This window comes from Mobula hypostoma, chromosome X2 (assembly GCF_963921235.1).
Source record: "Mobula hypostoma chromosome X2, sMobHyp1.1, whole genome shotgun sequence".
Lineage (NCBI taxonomy): Eukaryota > Metazoa > Chordata > Chondrichthyes > Myliobatiformes > Myliobatidae > Mobula > Mobula hypostoma.
In genome coordinates this window covers 40469258-40489631 of record NC_086129.1, presented here as the reverse complement: position 1 = coordinate 40489631, position 20374 = coordinate 40469258, and the positions used below count along the sequence as shown (strand labels likewise).

At 41.5% G+C, this 20374-nt stretch overlaps 1 protein-coding gene across 4 annotated transcripts in view; it reads right to left on the bottom strand.

Annotated features, from left to right (window-relative positions):
- Positions 1-19305, bottom strand: part of LOC134340954 (coatomer subunit delta-like) — a 46398-nt gene extending 27093 nt beyond the window's left edge. For 3 of the 4 annotated variants that reach the window (XM_063038561.1, XM_063038557.1, XM_063038558.1), the window contains exons 1-2: positions 19142-19305; positions 3826-4089 (exon numbers count right to left, since the gene is read on the bottom strand). In XM_063038561.1, the coding sequence (XP_062894631.1) occupies positions 3826-4089; positions 19142-19144 (267 nt within the window). In that variant the 5' untranslated portion in view covers positions 19145-19305. Of the gene's footprint in view, positions 1-3825; positions 4090-11046; positions 11155-19141 lie in introns of all 4 variants that reach the window. The other variant, XM_063038560.1, reaches the window with a different exon arrangement.
- Positions 19306-20374: the final 1069 nt, after the last annotated feature.

Sequence of the window (20374 nt, the reverse complement as noted above, 5' to 3'; positions counted from 1 at the left end):
TAAACCAAAGCCCCAATATAAAGTTTCTAATATTAAACACAAAATATCTAATATTACCATTGTTCCTAAAACAATTCTATATCCCAATCATGCACGTTCTTCCCAACATGCAACTTAAACTTTACTTTTACAAACTTTAAGTAATGAAACATCTTATTTAAGACTGGCACATCTTATATGCATTCTTCAAATCAAATCAATCAATTTGAATTTTGTTTGAAGTACATACAATGTTTTCCCAGTTACCTTTTCAGAGTAAACACACCTGTGTTTCCTGAGTACCCGATTACTGGTCCATCCGGGGATTTTCGGGATCAGTCATAAGGATTATTTTTACTCACATCCATTGAATACCTATCCTCTTTATACCTTACAATAACCGTTGGCCTCAAAGCTTGAAGCAACTTGTTCTCAACTAACCCAATTAATGCACTGATGTTGAATTTTAGTTGATTTGACATTTCTACTGTAGGAGTACATCACTGATGTGTTTACTAAAAGGTTTAAACAAGAGAAATTTATTGGGATAGTGTCAAAGTGAATTCCAAGTTATACAATGTTCTGAGTTTGCAACTGAAGTATTCACTACATAGTGAACATACAAGTAGTCAGAAATAGATCAATGTATACAAAGTATTCCTATTTTCAAAGGAACTGTTTGAGAAATGCAAGCAGAAAATCCTTACTGTCACCTACACAAAGTGGAGCTGAATTGGATGGCAAAGAAAACAATGTTTGTAAAGCAAAATCCTTGTATTGTAACTTAAAATAATATAAATCCTTTGTCAAAGCAGTGAGATTGCAAGGAAAACCAATGAATCATGAATCACTAACTTTCTCTCAAACGTTTAAGGGGTAACACTTTACAAGTTCAGTTAATTTATAAGCTAAAATAATAATTGGGATGTGTGGCCAGAATTTAATGGCAGAAGAACGTGTTATCGATGATATCAGGCAAACTCTCAGGCAGTTTAATAAATAGTAATGAGGGATTTTTCACTCAACCTGAAGAAAGATGGAGCCCATCTAAAGCCACTTCCTAAAGACAGCATGCCCATCGGTGCAATATTCGCTCAGTCAGCAACTGAAGTGTCAGCAATGATGCTTCAGATCTCCTGAATGGGCTGCTCACAGCCTGCTACTTCTGAAAAGCCAAAGTTCTCCCAAAACTCAAAATACACTACAGGACAGCAAGACTTAGACAGCTACCCTTAATTTTACTTGGGTGTAAATCTAGCACCTTTTTCAATGCACATTTACCTTAAAAATCATCTACTTGCTTCCAGCTTAATCACTTGGTTCAACTATAAACAGTACTATTATTCCATCTGTCACCAGTTTAGAGAGTTGTACAACATCAAATACACTACATACCCTTTCGGACAGGGTCAGCATCTCTACTTTTATAATGTGCATTACAATATTTTAAATGCTATTTACTTATAAAATAAATCCCATTGCTCTGGTAGCTCATGAATGACCAAACTTGTCATGGTAATAAGAGGACTAACTGCTAAAATTCCTTGCAAATTACACTGGACAACAAAGATTTTGCTTCCTGAATACTTTTGGGTGTACCTTATGGATTTTGCACCGTTGATCATGAAAATCACCATGAAAATTCCCGATAACACACCATTTTTTTAAAAAAATGCCTATATTTGTTATTTCAATTCATAATTCAAGTCAATTAAAATGTTGCACACAATGTAAGTTGAAAGGTTTTCTATCTCGTCCAGGAATGCCTGGACATGCTTAGGCAGGGTGGATGCTGCGTGGCAGGACAGGTTTTAGAATGGCGATAAAAGCATCACGCACACACCATTCTATGCATTGCGTTTACATGTATATCTGTTTGCGATCTCGTTGATGCGCATGCCATTGCGCATAGCATATTGCGTGTACTCATTATAATAAAGCAATTGTATTTTCAGAAGTACTTGTGATAGCAAAATGTCTCACCAATGCTGCAACAGCCGCAATACTTTCTGTAATATTTGTGGCGAGTATATGCTTAAATCTCAGATGCAGCATGACTGCTATTAAGCCTACGAGCGCTATTTCAGGTGTAAGATTGGAGACCAAGACAAGGCCTGGGCTCCTGAGACTTGTTGCGCAACATGCACTGCTGATTTTAGAGCCTGGCTCAGAGGTACTTGGAAGTCAAAGCCGTTCGCTGCCCTGATGATAGTGAGAGCAAAAGGATCATGTGACAGACTGCTCCTTCTGTCTGACCAGTATGTCTGGTTTCTCTGCCAAAAACAATAAAGTCATTGAATACCCCAATCTCCCATGAGACCTGTGCCACATGATGATACTGAAGACACCAGAGACATGGTGTGTCGAGGAGGCAAATGAAGATGCCATGGTGCACAAGCCAGGAATGGAAAACAACACTGATACAGATTTTTAACCCCTTATGTCGAGTGAGTCTCATCTGATAAGTCAATCCGAGTTAAATGACCTGGTCAGAGACTTGGGTTTGTCAAAAGGTAAAAGTAGGATTACTGGGTTCAATACTGCAACGTTGAAATGAATTTGTTGTTACCAGGCACAAAAATTTCTGTGAAGGATTTAAATATGACAGATGTTTCCCCAGAATAACTGATGCCAAGATTTAGGAAGGCATTTCTAACAGATCATCAATGACAAGCAATTCGAAGAATTTCTCGTGGGATTGCAGAAAATTACACGGAAGGCATTCAAGGATGCTGTTGAAAATTTTTTTCGCAACTTCAGAGCACCAAACTACGTGCAGCTGGTTGATAACGTTTCAAGCGTACAAAACCACGAAATGCAACATGTCACGAAAGATTCATTTTCTGCACTCCCATTTAGACATCTTCCTCGCAAATCTTGGCACTGTCAGTGATGAGCATGGTGAAAGGTTTCACCAGGACATTGCGGTCATGGAGAAACAGTATCAGGGCAATTAGAATCCATCAATACTGGCTGATTATTATTGGACACTTTAGCGAAAAGCCTCAGAGTACAAATAAAAATCATCAAAACATTTTAAGCTTAGTTGAACAATTGCAAAGCATCAGCACTGTTATGCAATTAAACACATTATATTCAATAAAAGCTAATTTCTTATTTCTCCCAATCCCAGTGTGATACAAGTAGTCTGAAAAGACAGTTGTGTTCAGCTTCAAGCAGTCTATCATAACCAAAAAAAAACTTGAAGCAACACTTCCAAAAAAAAAAATTGTTGTTCAGTATTATTTGCTTTTTTCTACATTCACAGGAATGGCAAGATGGCCAATGTAATCATTTGGTTGGTGTTATACGTGAAGTCATCTAAAACTTGCCAGTATATACTAAAAAAAATAAAATTCAATCAATTCTGCTGATCCATTCAATACTGTCACTGCCAACAGCCTCAGTACTCCCACTGCACCTTACTGACCTCTCTCACCTAACACTTTCAACCAAGCCTGTTACAAACAAAGGAAACTTTTTTTCTGGTACTGGATGAGGTACATCATTCTATAAAATCCCTTGAACATCTCACATGTAGCACAGTAAGAAAGGCAATGACAGTCTTCTAGCTGGATTTGTTACAAGTTCATTTGTACAAAACATCCAGGGTTCCAAACCTATGAATTGTTCTTAACCTGAACATTTCACGAGTTGGAAATATGGCCTTAATCTGAATTCTCAAGTGGGAGAAGATGCCTGTAGCCCCACAGAACTGACAAGTCTATCCTGCTGGTCTCCCAATTGTCAGGGATGACTAGCACCAATTAATGCAGTGGTGTACTCTGAAAATCAATTCACCACATTCAAGTTTGTGCACATCCTTAGCTTGTTTATTTGTCTTACCACTCGGGAGAATAGACGGAGTGTTTCCAAATCTTCCAGGATGTTACTATTTTTGGTTGTGATCAACACCATGTAGAGTTTTTCCAGTGGCTGGTAAACATACCGCACACTCTCTGTCTCCACAAATGTGTGCTGTTTCCCAGTGTTCATTAGTTTAGGGAATGCTGCCAACAAGCCTTCAATTCGGGTCCTTGTCATTTCCACGAACTGGCGTGACACAATTGCCTTCCCAGCCTTGGTGCAAACAGCTGCAGCCAACAGCACCTAGAGTGGAGGGTGGAATGCAAAAAAAAAAATAAATAAATTACAGCTTGAAATAAACTCAGAAAAATGGCATTGATTAGATAAACTTTTCTTCCCCAACTCAGATATAGCATTGTGTCCAGGAAAAGAGGAAGCTTATGACATGACAGATGAAAGCAATATAACCCGAAGTTCTTTCCTATGGAAAGGACTTCATTATGGACTGTCATTTTGTTTCATTCTATTGCACTAAAGCAGTGCTCTAAGTTTGGAACATACCCTTGTGCACAAACCTGAGCACAACTATTCAATATTATGAAAAATATTAAGTTGCTATCACATGTTCAACACATTAAATTAGGCTACTACTTTATGTCAGGGGGAGGAAAAAAAAGATAAAGGTGAAGAGGATAAAATCCACATTGATAGCCTACTAATAATTGCTAAGATTGCACTTATCCAGTATTTGTCCAGATGTTTAAAAGTTTTGAGAACATCTGCCTCACCTCTTCAGGGGTGGTTGTGTTCCTAGAAAACCGTACATATAGGAATTTTCCAGAATGCAAAGATGTGTCAACTCACTTGTTAAAAAAAATTTGAAAAAAAGTGTTTATATTTTAACTACATTTCCATCACAAATTCTGAAAGAAAACAATTTTCTATCAATTTTTGGGCAAGTTCTGTGATTTTTTTTTAAATGACAGAACGTGGGGATAACGTAGGGATGGCCTATAATGTGAAGATAGAGAAACATTCTTATGAATGCCTGTTATACATTAGTTCAAATTCTACAAGCCCTGAATTTAATAAACAGAAATAAAACAGTGGAACAGCTGTTACATCAAACTGCAAGAGAACACAGTGAAACCTGCAACAGCTGCATAAAGCTCTGGTTAGACTGCCACCAGAGTACTTCATGTAATTCCGACTACAATCAAAACCCAGGGGAAAAAAAATTGGCACTAATTATCAGGAAGCTAGCAAGCCAAGGGTTATATGAAGGTTTGTTTTTTAGACTGGGTTTCGATTAACGTGAATATAGAAGGTTAAACGATAATTGAGATTAAGTATTTGATTCAGGGGTAAAAGATAACTTCCACTGATAAGCAAATATAGGATTATAACCCTAATAAAGAATATAGGAAAACAAGAGGAATTCTGCAGATGCTGGAAATTCAAGCAACACACATCAAAGTTGCTGGTGAACGCAGCAGGCCAGGTAGCATCTCTAGGAAGAGGTACAGTCGACGTTTTGGGCCGAGACCCTTCGTCAGGACTAACTGAAGGAAGAGTTAGTAAGAAATTTGAAAGTGGGAGGGGGAGGGGGAGATCCAAAATGATAGGAGAAGACAGGAGGGGGAATTGATTGAATTTCCAGCATCTGCACATTTCCTCGTGTTTGCTTGAAAATGGCTCCTTTGTAAACTCTGATATGAATGGTCATTCCATCCTCAGCTATTGTAAAATAATATTTGCTCATATATATGTACCTTTGAACTTATTTTTTTTTGATAAAGGATTTAAGAAGTATTTTCAAACTACGTTTTGAAATTTCCACTTGACCTGCAGCAAAACGTTTTGCTTTCTACACCTTTGCCCTCTGATTGATGAACTGCTTTCTCTGTTACCTCCTGAATAAACGGTTATGGTCTAATCCTATATTCTTTACGCAACACACATAAAAGTTGCTGGTGAACGCAGCAGTCCAGGCAGCATCTCTAGGAAGAGGTACAGTTGACGCTTCGGGCCAAGACCCTTCGTCAGGACTAACTGAAAGAGCTAGTAAGAGATTTGAAAGTGGGAGAGGGAGGGGGAGATCCAAAATGATAGGAGAAGACAGGAGGGGGAGGGATGGAGCTAAGAGCTGGACAGGTGATTGGCAAAAGGGGTATGAGAGGATCATGGGACAGGAGGCCTAGGGAGAAAGAAAAGGGGGAGTGCAGGGGGGGGGAACCCAGAGGATGGGCAAGGGGTATATTCAGAGGGACAGAAGGAGAAAAAAGAGTGAGAAAAAGAATGTGTATATAAATAAATAACGGATGGGGTACGAGGGGGAAGTGGGGCATTGGTGGAAGTTAGAGAAGTCAATGATCATGCCATCAGGTTGGAGGCTACCCAGACGGAATATAAGGCGTTGTTCCTCCAACCTGAGTGTGGCTTCATCTTTACAGTAGAGGAGGCCGTGGATAGACATATCAGAATGGGAATGGGACGTGGAATTAAAATGTGTGGCCACTGGGAGATCCTGCTTTCTCTGGCGGACAGAGCGTAGGTATTCAGCGAAATGCTCTCCCAGTCTGCGTCAGGTCTCGCCAATATATAGAAGGCCACATCGGGAGCACCGGACGCAGTATATCACCCCAGCCGACTCACAGGTGAAGTGTCGCCTCACCTGGAAGGACTGTCTGGGGCCCTGAATGGTGGTGAGGGGGGAAGTGTAAGGGCATGTGTAGCACTTGTTCTGCTTACAAGGATAAGTGCCAGGAGGGAGATCAGTGGGGAGGGATGGGGGGGACGAATGGACAAGGGAGTCGCGTAGGAAGCGATCCCTGCGGAAAGCGGGGGGGGGGAGGGGAGGGAAAGATGTGCTTAGTGGTGGGATCCCGTTGGAGGTGGCGGAAATTACGGAGAATAATATGTTGGACCCAGAGGCTGGTGGGGTGGTAGGTGAGGACAAGGGGAACCCTATTCCTAGTGGGGTGGCCGGAGGATGGAGAGAGAGCAGATGTGCGTGAAATGGGGGAGATGTATTTGAGAGCAGAATTGATGGTGGAGGAAGGGAAGCTCCTTTCTTTAAAAAAGGGGGACATCTCCCTTGTCCTAGAATGAAAAGCCTCATCCTGAGAACAGATGCGGCGGAGACAGAGGAACTGCGAGAAGGGGATGGCATTTTTGCAAGAGATGGTGAGAAGAGGAATAGTCCAGATAGCTGTGAGAGTCAGTAGGTTTATAGTAGACATCAGTAGATAAGCTGTCTCCAGAGATAGAGACAGAAAGATCTAGAAAGGGGAGGGAGGTGTCGGAAATGGACCAGGTAAAATTGAGGGCAGGGTGAAAGTTGGAGGCAAAGTTAATGAAGTCAACGAGCTCAGCATGCGTGCAGGAAGCAGCGCCAATGCAGTCGTCGACGTAGCGAAGGAAAAGTGAGGGACAGATACCAGTATAGGCTTGGAACATGGATTGTTCCACAAAGCCAGCAAAAAGGCAGGTACAGCTAGGGCCCATACAGGTGCCCATAGCTACACGTTTAGTTTGGAGGAAGTGGGAGGAGCTAAAGGAGAAATTATTAAGAGTAAGGACTAATTCCGCTAGACGGAGCAGAGTGGTGGTAGAGGGGAACTGGTTAGGTCTGGAATCCAAAAAGAAGCGGAGAGCTTTGAGACCTTCCTGATGGGAGATGGAACTATATAGGGACTGGACATCCATGGTGAAAATAAAGCAGTGGGGGCCAGGGAACTTAAAATCATCGAAAAGTTTAAGAGCATGAGAAGTGTCACGAACATAGGTAAGAAGGGATTGAACAAGGGGGGATAAAACTGTGTTGAGGTATGCAGAAATGAGTTCGGTGGGGCAGGAGCAAGCTGAGACAATAGGTCTGCCAGGACAGGCAGGTTTGTGGATCTTGGGTAGGAGGTAGAAACGGCCCCAGTGGGGTCACGATCGAGGAGTAAATAAGAAGAGGTATCCGCAAGTTGTCGCTGTGCCTCGGCAAGGTAGAGGTCAGTGCACCAGAATACAACAGCACCCCCCTTATCGGCCGGTTTTATAGTAAGGTTAAGATTAGTGTGGAGGGAGTGGAGAGCAGAGCGTTCGGAAGGAGTGAGGTTGGAATGGGAACAAGGTGCGGTGAAGTCGAGACTGCTGATGTCCCGTCGGCAGTTAGCAATAAAGAGATCCAGAGCAGGCAGAAGACCAGAGCAGGGTGTCCATGAAGAGGAGGAGGGTTGAAGACGGGAGAAGGGGTCATTGGTGGGGGTGGAAGAGTCCTTGCCGAAGAAGTAGGCTCAGAGACGAAGCTGACGGAAGAAGAGTTCCGCGTCATGGCGAACGCTGAACTCGCTGAGGTGTGGGCGAAGGGGGACAAAGGTGAGGCCCTTACTGAGGACAGAGCGTTCTGCCTCCGACAGTTGAAGGTCAGAGGGGATGGTAAAGACCCAGCACGGATGAGAGCTGGGATCAGAGGGGGGAGGGGGGAGGCTGGGGGTGTCAATGGAGAGGGCAGGGTTGGGGTGAGAGGACGATGGAGCCTCTGAGGGCCCAGGAGCTGACGGTGGGATCTGAGGAAGACGGGGCTGCGGAGTGGTGGTGTGGGAAGGGGAGACGGGAGTCACAATAGCAGCACATAAAGACCCAGCCTGGAGTTCAAGGCTGGAGTCGCAGTTGGTGGTTGCGCAATCGCTGTGAAGGTGTCCATAGTTGTTGCTGGAGTCCGGGTTTTGAATATGCCCTGAGGTGTTGGAGCCGGCGAGATCAATGGCAGTGGCCGCAATCTGAAGTCCATGCCTGCTCGTGTCAGGGCCAGCAGGTTCTGGGGTTTGCAGATGTAAGATCTTGTGATCTTTGCCTAACATGACAAAGTCAAAAAAAACGGTGATTGCAGGCATGGATCCGACGGAGGATGAAATAACGAGCAGGTCCATTACAGACGGCGAAGAAAGTGTCCCGAAGGTGTGGAAGGGTCTGGGATAGGGACACCAAATACCTCCTCATGGCAGAGAGGGTCGCCTTCAGAGCTTGACGGGAGAAGCGACGAGAGGCAGAGTCAATAAAATGTGAGTACCTGGGACCCTCAGAAGGTCCAAATTGAGAGGCTCGAAATGAATCTTAAAGCCAACTGGAGTAAGTTGGCGGCGGAGGCACATTCCAAGAAATGATATATGGCTGTGATAGCCAATCTGAGACAAAATGCTTGAATATCTGACGAAATTACAGATGGGGAGCAGTGAGAGATGGTTTCACTGAACTCCCGTCAAAAAGAAGATTCAAACTTCTTCAGTGTAGGCATCACAGAAGAGGCTTTGCAGTAGTGAATTTAAAAACGCAAACATGAGGAAATCTGCAGATGCTGGAAATTCAAGCAACACACATAAAAGTTGCTGGTGGACGCAGCAGGCCAGGCAGCATCTCTAGGACAAGGTACAGTCGACGTTTCGGGCCGAGACCCTTCATCAGGACTAACTGAAGGAAGAGTTAGTAAGAAATTTGAAAGTGGGAGGGGGAGGGGGAGATCAAAAATGATAGGAGAAGACAGGAGGGGGAGGGATGGAGCCAAGAGTTGGACAGTTGATTGGCAAAAGGGATATGAGAGGATCATGGGACAGGAGGCCTGGAAAAAGAAAAGGTGGAGTGGGGGGAAAATCCAGAGGATGGGCAAGGGGGAAAGTGAGAGGGACAGAGGGAGAAAAACGAGAGAGAGAGAGAGAGAGAGAGAGAGAGAGAGAGAGAGAGAGAAAGAAAGAATGTGTGTATATAAATAAATAACAGATGGGGTACAAGGGGGAGGTGGGGCATTAGCAGAAGTTTGGGAGGTCAATGTTCATGCCATCAGGTTGGAGGCTACTCAGACAGAATACAAGGTGTTGTTCCTCCAACCTGAATGTGGCTTCATCTTTACAGTAGAGGAGGCCGTGGATAGACATATCAGAATGGGAATGGGACGTGGAATTAAAATGTGTGGCCACTGGGAGATCCTGCTTTCTCTGGCAGACAGAGCGTAGGTATTCAGCGAAACGATCTCCCAGTCTGCGTCGGGTCTCGCCAATATACAGAAGGCCACATCCGGAGCACCAGACGCAGTATATCACCCCAGCCGACTCACAGGTGAAGTATCGCCTCACCTGGAAGGACTGTCTGGGGCCCTGAATGGTGGTGAGGGAGGAAGTGTAAGGGCATGTGTAGCACTTGTTCTGCTTACAAGGATAAGTGCCAGGAGGGAGATCAGTGGGGAGGGATGGGGGGGGGACGAATGGACAAGGGAGTCGCGTAGGGAGCGATCCATGCGGAAAGCGAGGGGGGGGTAGATATGCTTAGTGGTGGGATCCCGTTGGAGGTGGCGGAAGTTACGGAGAATAATATGTTGGACCCGAAGGCTGGTGGGGTGGTAGGTGAAGACAAGGGGAACCTTATTCCTTGTGGGGTGGCAGGAGGATGGAGTGAGAGATGTGTGTGAAATGGGGGAGATGCGTTTGAGAGCAGAGTTGATGGTAGAGGAGGGGAAGCCCCTTTCTTTAAAAAAGGAGGACATCTCCCTCATCCTGGAATGAAAAGCCTCATCCTGAGAGCAGATGCGGCGGAGACGGAGGAATTGCGAGAAGTGGATGGCATTTTTGCAAGAGACAGGGTGAGAAGAGGAATAGTCCAGATAGCTGTGAGTCAGTAGGTTTATATTAGACATCAGTGGATAAGCTGTCTCCAGAGATAGAGACAGAAAGATCTAGAAAGGGGATGGAGATGTCGGAAATGGACCAGGTAGACTTGAGGGCAGGGTGAAAGTTGGAGGCAAAGTTAATAAAGTCAACGAGCTCTGCATGCGTGCAGGAAGCAGCGCCAATGCAGTCGTCGATGTAGCGAAGGAAAAGTGGGGGACAGATATCAGTATAGGCTTGGAACATGGATTGTTCCACAAAACCAGCAAAAAAGCAGGCATAGCTAGAATCCATACGGGTGCCCATAGCTACACCTTTAGTTTGGAGGAAGTGGGAGGAGACAAAGGAGAAATTATTAAGAGTAAGGACTAATTCCGCTAGTCGAAGCAGAGTGGTATCTTCTTGAAAATTACTATTAAAGTGACATCTAACACACTCAACCACCTTTCAACAAAAACTGCAATAAGAACTTTGTTTTAAATATAACTCCTTATCACTATCATCCTTTCTATTTTTGGAAAATAGTTTTCCTGGCTGGCATACATTCAGGTTGGGTCACTAATATGCTAAAACACTCTAATTTTATGCATCTCTTAAATTGTTACTTACTGACCTTTCTACTCTGCAAAGAACATGTTGATCCAGAGAATGACTTGCTTTCATTTCCATCATGCTCTCAATTAATGATGATGCCACCTAAACAAACTCTGAGAATCTGGAGCTCCAATCCGAAAACAAACAGTCAAGTTTAAGATAAAAGGGAGGGCACAAAACTACCTACATTAACAGTGCAATATTGAAGCTAAATCTCAATAATTACTAAATCACTAAATTGCATGTTCAGTCCAGACAGTGCAAAAGGTGTTTTTACAAACGTTTTTTTTTAAAAAGTACTTTGATGTGAACTGCATATTTTATATCACTGTTAACTTGTCTCAATGACAGCAAACTGGAAGACAAAATATTAGGTGGTCTCAACCATGTTCCAACCCTCCAACATTTAGATAAGAAAAATAGAATCACCATCAGTGAATGGAATATGTGTGATAGGAGCAGTTAAATTTGAATTCTAGAAGTTGGGTGGATATAAAATGCTCCTCCACCAGAAGATTTGATCTTGCCGCCAAAAGAAATTTTATCCTTTAACCTGCACCCTTATGACCCCATTTCATTTGGGGATTTGGGGCATTACATTGGTGTTTAGTCAAAACTTCCACATTCTAGTTACAGAGCAAATTTATTAATATTTACACTAATGGAACATAATCCATTAAATAAGCATCTTTCAGTCTTTATTTAGCTCACCCACAGAATCTCACATGATCTTGGCCATGTGCTTGGGCTCACTGTCCTGCTGCAGAGTGAAGTTGGGACTGATCAGATGCCTCTTCCTGATGGTATTGTGATAGATGAGAATCTGTTTGTACTTCGCAGCATTGAGGATTCCATTAATTCTGACCAGATCACCAACTCCATTTGTAGAAATGCAGCCCCAAACCTGCAGGGAACCTCCGCTGTGCTTCACTGTTGGCTGCAGACACGCATCCATGTAGCGCTCTCCAGCTCTTCTACAGACAAACTGTCCAAGCTCAAATTTTGACTCCTCAGTCCAAAGCACATGCTGCCACTGTTCAGCACCCAAGTCTTTGTGTTTCTGTGCATAGGTGAGTCTCTTGGTTTTGTTTCCACTTCAGAGAAATGGCTTTTTGGCAGCAACTCTTCCATGAAGACCACTTCTGACAAGACTTCTCCGGACTGTAGAGGATGTACTTGGGTTCCAGTGGTTTCTGTAAGTTCAGCGTCGAAAGCAATGTTGGGCTTCTTCCAATTTAGAAGGGACAAGAGTTTGATATATCTCGTCCGCGGCCTCAGTTTCCGTGGCTGATTATTGCATTTCTGGTCCTCAATCTTGCCCATTTCTTTGTGCTTCTTCAGAAGAGCTTGGACAGCACATCTTGAAACTCCTGCTTGCTGTGAAATTTCTGCTTGGGAGAGATCTTGCTGATGCAGGATGACTACCTTGTGTCTTGTTGCTATGCCCACTCTTGCCATGGTGTAAGAATTGATGATTTGAAGAGCAAACTGTCACATCTGGCACACCCTCACCTTTTAGTTTGGTTGTCCTTCACCCAGTTTGATTCCTGTTTCAATTAATCAGTTTAGTTCATTCAACTCATAATGTCATTGATCATTAGCATCCTGTTTGTTTTCTATGTTTAATCATGCACTGGGGTATATACCTACAAAGTAATCAGGTTTTTATTTGAAAAGTGGTCAATTACGTAATATGTTATTTTCTTTAATTAAATACAAAAAATTCCCTAAGATTTAATTTTTTGGAAAATGAGTGTTTGGAAATCTAAAATTTGCTCTTTTCTACTGGCACATTAATTTAGAAGACCAAAGATCATCTAAAACAAAATCTATATTAAGAATCTAGGATGCACAAGACTTTTGTACATTACCATACAGGATAAAGAATTAAAAAAAATCATTCTCCACCAACCGCTACATTTCTTGACATCCATACATGATGCAGCTTGAGGTTATGAAAAAACTATCATAATACAGACCTTTTCTCAGAATGTAAACTCTATCCTACCTAAGGCAACACACAGAAAATGCTGGTGGAACTCAGCAGGTCAGGCAGCATTTATGCAAATGAGTAAACAGTTGACGTTTCAGGCCGAGACCCTTCTTCAGGACTGGAATGGAAGGGGAAAGATGCCAGAATAAAAAAAAGTGGGGGGAGAGGAAGGAGAATAGCTAGAAGGTGATAGGTGAAGTCAGGACTGTGGGAATAATCAAGGGCTGGAGAAGAAGGAATCTGATAGAGAGGAGAATGGACCATGGGAGAAAAGAAAAGGGGAGGGGGAGGAAAGAGAACCAGGGGAAGGGATAGGCAGGTGAGAAGAGGTACAAGTCAGAGTGGGGAATTGGAGGGGGGGGGGGGGGAGAAGAGAGAATTTTGTTTTCACCCAGAAGGAGAAATCAATGTTCTATTCTATTCAACTACAACAAAAGGGTCATCTGCATTATATGCTGCTCTGGATATTAGGCGGTTCACTTTGCCATTATATTGCAAGCTTATATTTTTCTTTTTTGCAGCTTTGTTAAAGTTAATTAACACAGCTAGATAAATTCAGAGTCAGATTATCATCATCTTTTAGCAGTCATCTAATATATGCAAAGCAAAATATGTCAACCCAGCTACCTGTCCACATCTCATATTTACAAAAAAAATCACTGAAAAAAATATCTGCACTGATAACAATGATAACATTCACGGTCCTCAAATTTTTGTGAAATTTTCCTTCTTAATTATAACACAAAACATTTCCTCCTGATATTATGGCATGACAGGAATACAAAAATAGCGACTGCTACCTTGCCCCTTGAGCCTAACCTGCAATTCTACAACTTCAGGGTTATCTTGAATGAATTTTGCTGCCCTGCATCCATATACAAATTCCCATTGTTCAACTAAGCTCAGTCATGAAGACCAACGCATTTTACAAATGACACAAAGAAAAGAATCCTGTATTGCCAACCTCTTCTCTTTAATATTTAGATAGGATTCTCTTTACAATAGTATTTAGGTAGGATTTAGGAGAAAGTAGGTTGGCTGCCTGTGAGTAAATCCACATCTGACATCCCTTAAAGGTGAGCTGGTTCAAATTCAATCCCAGGTGGTTGGAATTCAAGACCAGCATGCAGTCAAGGATGAAAAGGATGGCAAGGTTTGGAAACCTTGTACAACAAATTATGTTTTAAGTTTAGTTTAAAAAAAGATGCAAAAAAAAAAGGATACTGAAATTGGACAATACCCTCAGGAGTATAAAAGAAACAAGAACTTAAACAAGGGATTAAGGCAGCTAAAAGGGGCCAGGAAATGTACTTGGAAAGTAGGATTGATGAGAATCTCAAGGCACTTTACACATATGTTAGGAACAAAACAATAGCTGGGTAAAGTCCAGTCAAGGACAAAGAAGTGAATTAATAAAGAATTCCAAAGGAAGTGGGTGAGGCCCTAAATGAGTATTTTACGTTAGTAGACTGAAGAAAAGGACATAGAAGATGGCAAGCTTTGAAGAGGGGCAAATCAATATACTCAAGCAGCCTTTCTCCATCTTTTTGCCCTGGAGGAACCCTTGAAATAATTTTCAGGTCTCAGGGAACCTCTGCATATAAATTATATCTATAGCTCATGGTATGTTAGCATGATCAGTAAGTTGTAGATATAATATTACATAAATAATTATCAAATGTTCTTTTGAGTAGAGAATGAATTTTTGGCTTACCCTTCTTGAAATTAATCTTTCTTTCCCTTTCATAAATTTTAAAAACTCATGAGGCAAACATGATAAATTTATCAATTCTGGGTCAAACTCAAGATAAGTACACATGGATTTCACCTTCAATTGAAATGAGACTATTTCTATCCTTGCTCTTAAAGCTTGCTTAACAAGAAAAAGCTTGCTCACACATGTAAGAAGTTGAAAACTGCCGCAAGATCTTTATTGCTTTCTTATGAATGGCAGGAACAGAAATACAGAACTTGCCCAGGGGCAAGTCAATAAATGTCATCTTGAGTGCATGATCAGAGCGCAGCTCAGAAAAGTCTTCCTCTTCTCTCAAAGAGAAGTTCTCAGGCTAATCAGAAGATTCAGAGAAAGTGTCCCTCACCTAGTCATGCAATTGTGTTGAAAGGGAGGAAGAATACTGTTAAATTTTGTTCTGCAGTTTTTTCAAGTTGATGTGTTCTTTGTCAAGGTCTTCATTTAAAAAAAACATTTTCTAGTGAACAGGTCTTAAAGCTACAAAGTAACTTGCTTCCTGAGACCCTTTATTGACTGTGACTTTATTTTCAAAAGCTTTAATCTGTTTATTTTAAGATTCCAACAGTTGTTTAAAACAATAAAATGAAATATGTCATATGGCAGTGATTTATAGTTGTGTCTTTTCAACTTTGCTGGAGCCATTGCTACATTTGTAAATTGTTTGCCACAGAGTAGGCACAATGGAATCGGACAACTTGGATCACCAGTCCACGTAAAACCCCTTGATAAGTAGCTTTCATTGTAAAGACCGACTTTTTTGTGTCTGTTGTTGCACTAATGCAGTGAAATGACTCAGAAGATTGCAATTCTTCATCATTAACCTTATCAGAATTGTCCGTAGACCAAGGCCTAGAATCCTCCTCTTCCATCTCACCTCTTCTTCAAAAAGGGGGAGAAAAAAGAAAATCGCCATACTGGACCATCTTTGGAATGAAAATTTCCCTCCAATTTTCCACTACACTGGTAGTTTGCTCGCTTCCGTAAGACAATCAGCAACGCGCAAGGGTAAGTTGGGGAGGTAATTCGGGAGGAAGACACTGACAGTCCAAGTTGGGCGAGTCCATTCAATGCTCAGAAAATGCACTTTACACTCATCAGCCTACCGTCCTCCCCTCCGTGTAATACAGCGTTCACCAATTATCAACCTCCCCTATCTCACGTCAAAAACTGAGAAAAGACTTAACCAAATAACACGGTCCTACTGTGCACTATCATACTGGGCTGAGATTGCTACCGGGACTGCCTGGTCACTGCCAACAACTGCGAGCGCTAGCATTACATGTTGTGAAGTTTTTTTTAAAAAGCTATGTTTATTTTTTATCATGATATCTCGTGGAACCCCGGTTGAGAAACCCTGTGCAAGAACATGTCGATATTAGGTGATAGTGGTTCTGGATGTCTTGAAAATCATTAAAGTGGACAATTCTCCAAGCCTAATAGAATTGATTCCAAGATACTGAGGGAGTTAAAGGCAGAGGGCCCTAGCAGAGACCTTTGTACCCAGAAGCTTGGAGAATAGCCAAGGTTGCTCCTTTCATGAAGCTACTGAAAAATTTTTTGTAGGTATACATGAGTGTGTATGCACGTATGGTGTCCTGGCTGACCCTTCACCTTGGTCCATTGCTCTCACTATTCCCTTTCTCCTGCCACCCCACACACTCCATTCTGATTCAGGGTTTTGATCCAAAAGTTTGACAATTCCTTTCATCTCACAGGTGCTGCTCAACCCAAGTTCCTCCAGTAGATCGCTTGTTGCTCTAGTCTCTCAGATGTAATTGTCTTTTTTGAAGTGAAGAGGAATGATGAGTAGGGCACATGGACTTTAGTATACAAATTAACATAGTCATCCATGGTAGGCTGGTCCGAAAGATTAATCACATGGAAACCATGGGGAGTTGGATAAAAATTGACTTCATCATAGATATATGCAATATATATTAATGATTTAGATGAAAATGTAGATGGCATAATTAGTAAGTTTGCAAGCAAAAGGAAAATTAGTGTAGATATGGATAGTGAGGAACGCTGGCAAAGGTAGGCAGGATATAGACAAGTCCAAAACACGGACAGAGAAATAGTTTAATCTAGACAAGTGTAAGGTGATGCATACTGGAAGATCAAATGCTAGCAGATGGTATACAGTAAATGGAAAGATCTTGAGAGATTTTATGTACAGATTTGGATGTCCTTAGCTACATAAAAGCATCAACACAAGTGGATGAGGTGGTAAAATGTATGGCATGTTTGCATTCATTGAACAAGGCAGCAAAGTCATAATGCAGCTGTATAAAACTTTGATTAGGCCACAGTTGGAATATTGTATGCTGTACTGGTCACACACTATAGAAAGGATGTGGAAGCTTTGAAGAGGGTACAGATGAGGTTCATGAGGATGCTGCCTGAATTAAAATTATATGAGCTACAAAAGGAGATTGGACACACTTGGATTCTTTTCTTTGGAGCATCAGAAGCTGATAGAAGTAGATTAAAATTAAGAGAAGCACAGACAAGATAGATAACCTTTTTCCCAGGATCAGAATGTCAAATACCAAAGTACATATGCTTAAGACGAATAATGTTTATTTCTCTTAACACACACAGTAGTTGGTACCTGGAATGTGCAGCTAGAAGTGATGATAACATTTAAACAGGCACAAAGGGAGGGAACAGAGGGATACAGATCACGCCTCTTCCTGTGCTCTGTTCTATGAAGGCAACAACCCTTCAGTACTTGACTCAATTGACATCTTTCTCATTGGATCCCTCTAGCAGAAATAGGCTATTCAAATACTGTAGAAACTCAGTGGTAGAATATCACTGCAAAATTAAATATGTTTAAAAATATTAGCCAAGACTGGCAGGGGACACTTTTGGCCAATTATTCTTTCAGATGAGATACAACTATCATACAAATCAGGCATCAAACCTATAACCTTGATGCTCAGCATTTCAGCAGGAAATCCATTTCAGAATGGTTTCAGAAAAATAATTGAAGGGTTTGTTTTAAAAAAGAAAAGAAATAGAAAACTTGACAAAGAGCACTTGCTTGAAAATATTTACAGTAATTCGCACACTTTTAAAGGCCAACTAGAAATTATAAATGTCAATTAGAATACCAATACAATGAACAATGCTGCCATGGAGCCATCTAAATTTGCCATGAATAGTAGGAAACAACAGTAGTATTAAAATAAAGCAAAAATATACATCAATTCCTGCTGAAAAGCATTTGCAATTTAGAATTACAAACAAGCAATAATTTGATCTTTGAAGTTTAAATATGTAAATCTAGCTCTGCATCCTTTTATTAAAGTTCCAAATTGTGGCTTTTAATCAATCTAAACATAATTTCAAATATCTGGACTGTATTGAACAAGCACCATCACTGTATCACAAATACATTATTTTAAGTGACAAACAGATAGTATTTAGTCATCTCCATACATTTCTATTACAAGAATAAAATTGTGACAGAAAATAAAGGCATTACATCTTAAATTCAGAACTTAATTTTTTTTAAACAGCCTGTTTTACAACATAAATTAACATTCTTAAAAAATAAACGGCCTGTATCATAAATTAACATTCAATTTCAAACTGTTACTTTTATCTTCAGCAGGATTAGATCCACCTTTACAGAATGCTATATGATGATGTGTCATATCCACACAAGTGGAAAAAAAACTGACAGTCCTTTTGCTACATCAGCACCTAGTCTATGCTGAAAGGGGTGCAAGGGATGAGGGTTGTGGCGAGCAAGGGTTCAAAACAGAAAATGATCCTTTGTAGTAAGCTAAAAAGGCACAAACATCCAAAATAAAACAATAATTGAAATACAGCAACAGCTGCAATATTTCAGAATCTTTCACTGTTAGAGGATCACCGCGGCCTGTCTAGAGAGGAAAAATCCTGTTGCAGAGCAACTTAATTTTTTTTTAGCATCAGGAAAATGCTGAAGAAGCAAATGATTAAAACGTGAAAGCCTTATTCAATCTAACCCTGACAACAGGCTGGAGTTCAGTTCTACAGAAGTACAAATAACAAAACAAAATGAAAAAGAATTTAATAAAAGCGCCTCCTTTCCTAAAAGGGGAAGAGTCTAGGATCGGTTCCATATTTTACACAATTCTTCAGACAAGCACAATTATGACCTCTATAACCCACTATTTAAAACGCACAAGCTGCATAAAAATAGTTGAAATAACAATCGTTATTAACCATTTCGTAGAGTAGGAGAGAGTGTAGGCCGGTAATAGTCAAGGAAGTGGCGAAACTCTTTGTAGTCAGTGTGGCCTAGCAAAGGCCGAGTCCCGATTCAGTTTCCTCACCAAAAGCGCTAACTCAAAAAAACACGCTTCCATTCCTTACCATTTTCGCGACGTCAGGGGGCCTCTTTACAGGCGTTAAAATACCAGTTTTAACCGGAAAAAAACACCTAACGGCCGTAAACACCACAATTGACAACTGTGCACGAAAGCAGAGCAACTCCACAGCGTTACCGAGCGCCCGGAATATGGCAGCGGCAGCCACGTCTCCAACCGGAAGCGCACAGCCCGTCAGGTCAAAGGACGCAAGCAAATTCCTACTCATTGCACACGTAGCGCAAAAGTGCAAATAGAGTGACTTGCTTAATGGTCTTTACAATATTTGAAATATATGCATTTTTATTTTTTAAATTGCACGTTTTCCCGATATAAATAAGCTTTTGCAATATATAGGGTATTTGTAATTTTAGTTAAAAATTGCCCCTTTCCCAATACAAAGTTTTCCAACATATAGAATATTTTTAGATTAGATTAGATTCAACTTTATTGTCATTGTGCCGAGTACAGATACAAAGCCAATGAAATACAGTTAGCATCTAACCAGAAATGCAAAGAATAGTGCTATTTACAAAATAACTGCAAATAAAAAGTGCTACAGCACACAAATATAAAAGTACTGAGACAGTACAATATGGATGCAATACTGCTTAGCGCTGTGATGAGAGGTTCAGCAGTGTCACGGCCTCAGGGAAGAAGCTCTTCCTGTGCCTTCTGGTGCGGGAGTGGAGGCTCCTGTAGCGCCTACCGGATGGGAGGAGAGTAAGAAGTCCATGGTTAGGGTGAGATGCATCCTTGATAATGCTTTTCACCCTGCCTAGGCAGCATTTATGGTAGATGTTCTCAATGGTGGGCAATAAAGTGCCGATAATCCACTGGACAGTTTTCACCACATGCTGGAATGCTTTGCGGTCCAATACGGGACAATTGCCATACCACACTGAGATGCAGTTAGTGAGTATTCTCTCAATGGTACAGCAGTAAAAATCCGTCAGTATCCTGGGACAGAGGTGAGCTTTCTTCATGCTCTGCAGGAAATAAAGGTGCTGTTGTACCTTTCGATCAGGATGGAGGAGTTCAGGGACCAGGTGAGATCATCAGAAATGTGGACACCAAGGAATTTGAAACTTGATACACGCTCCACTACAGATCCGTTGATGTAGATGGGGACGTGAGTGTGGCTCCTAGCATGCCTGAAGTCCACAATAATCTCCTTGGTCTTCGGGGTGTTAAGGGCCAGGTTGTTGTCGGTGCACCACGCGGCTAGGTGCGGGATCTC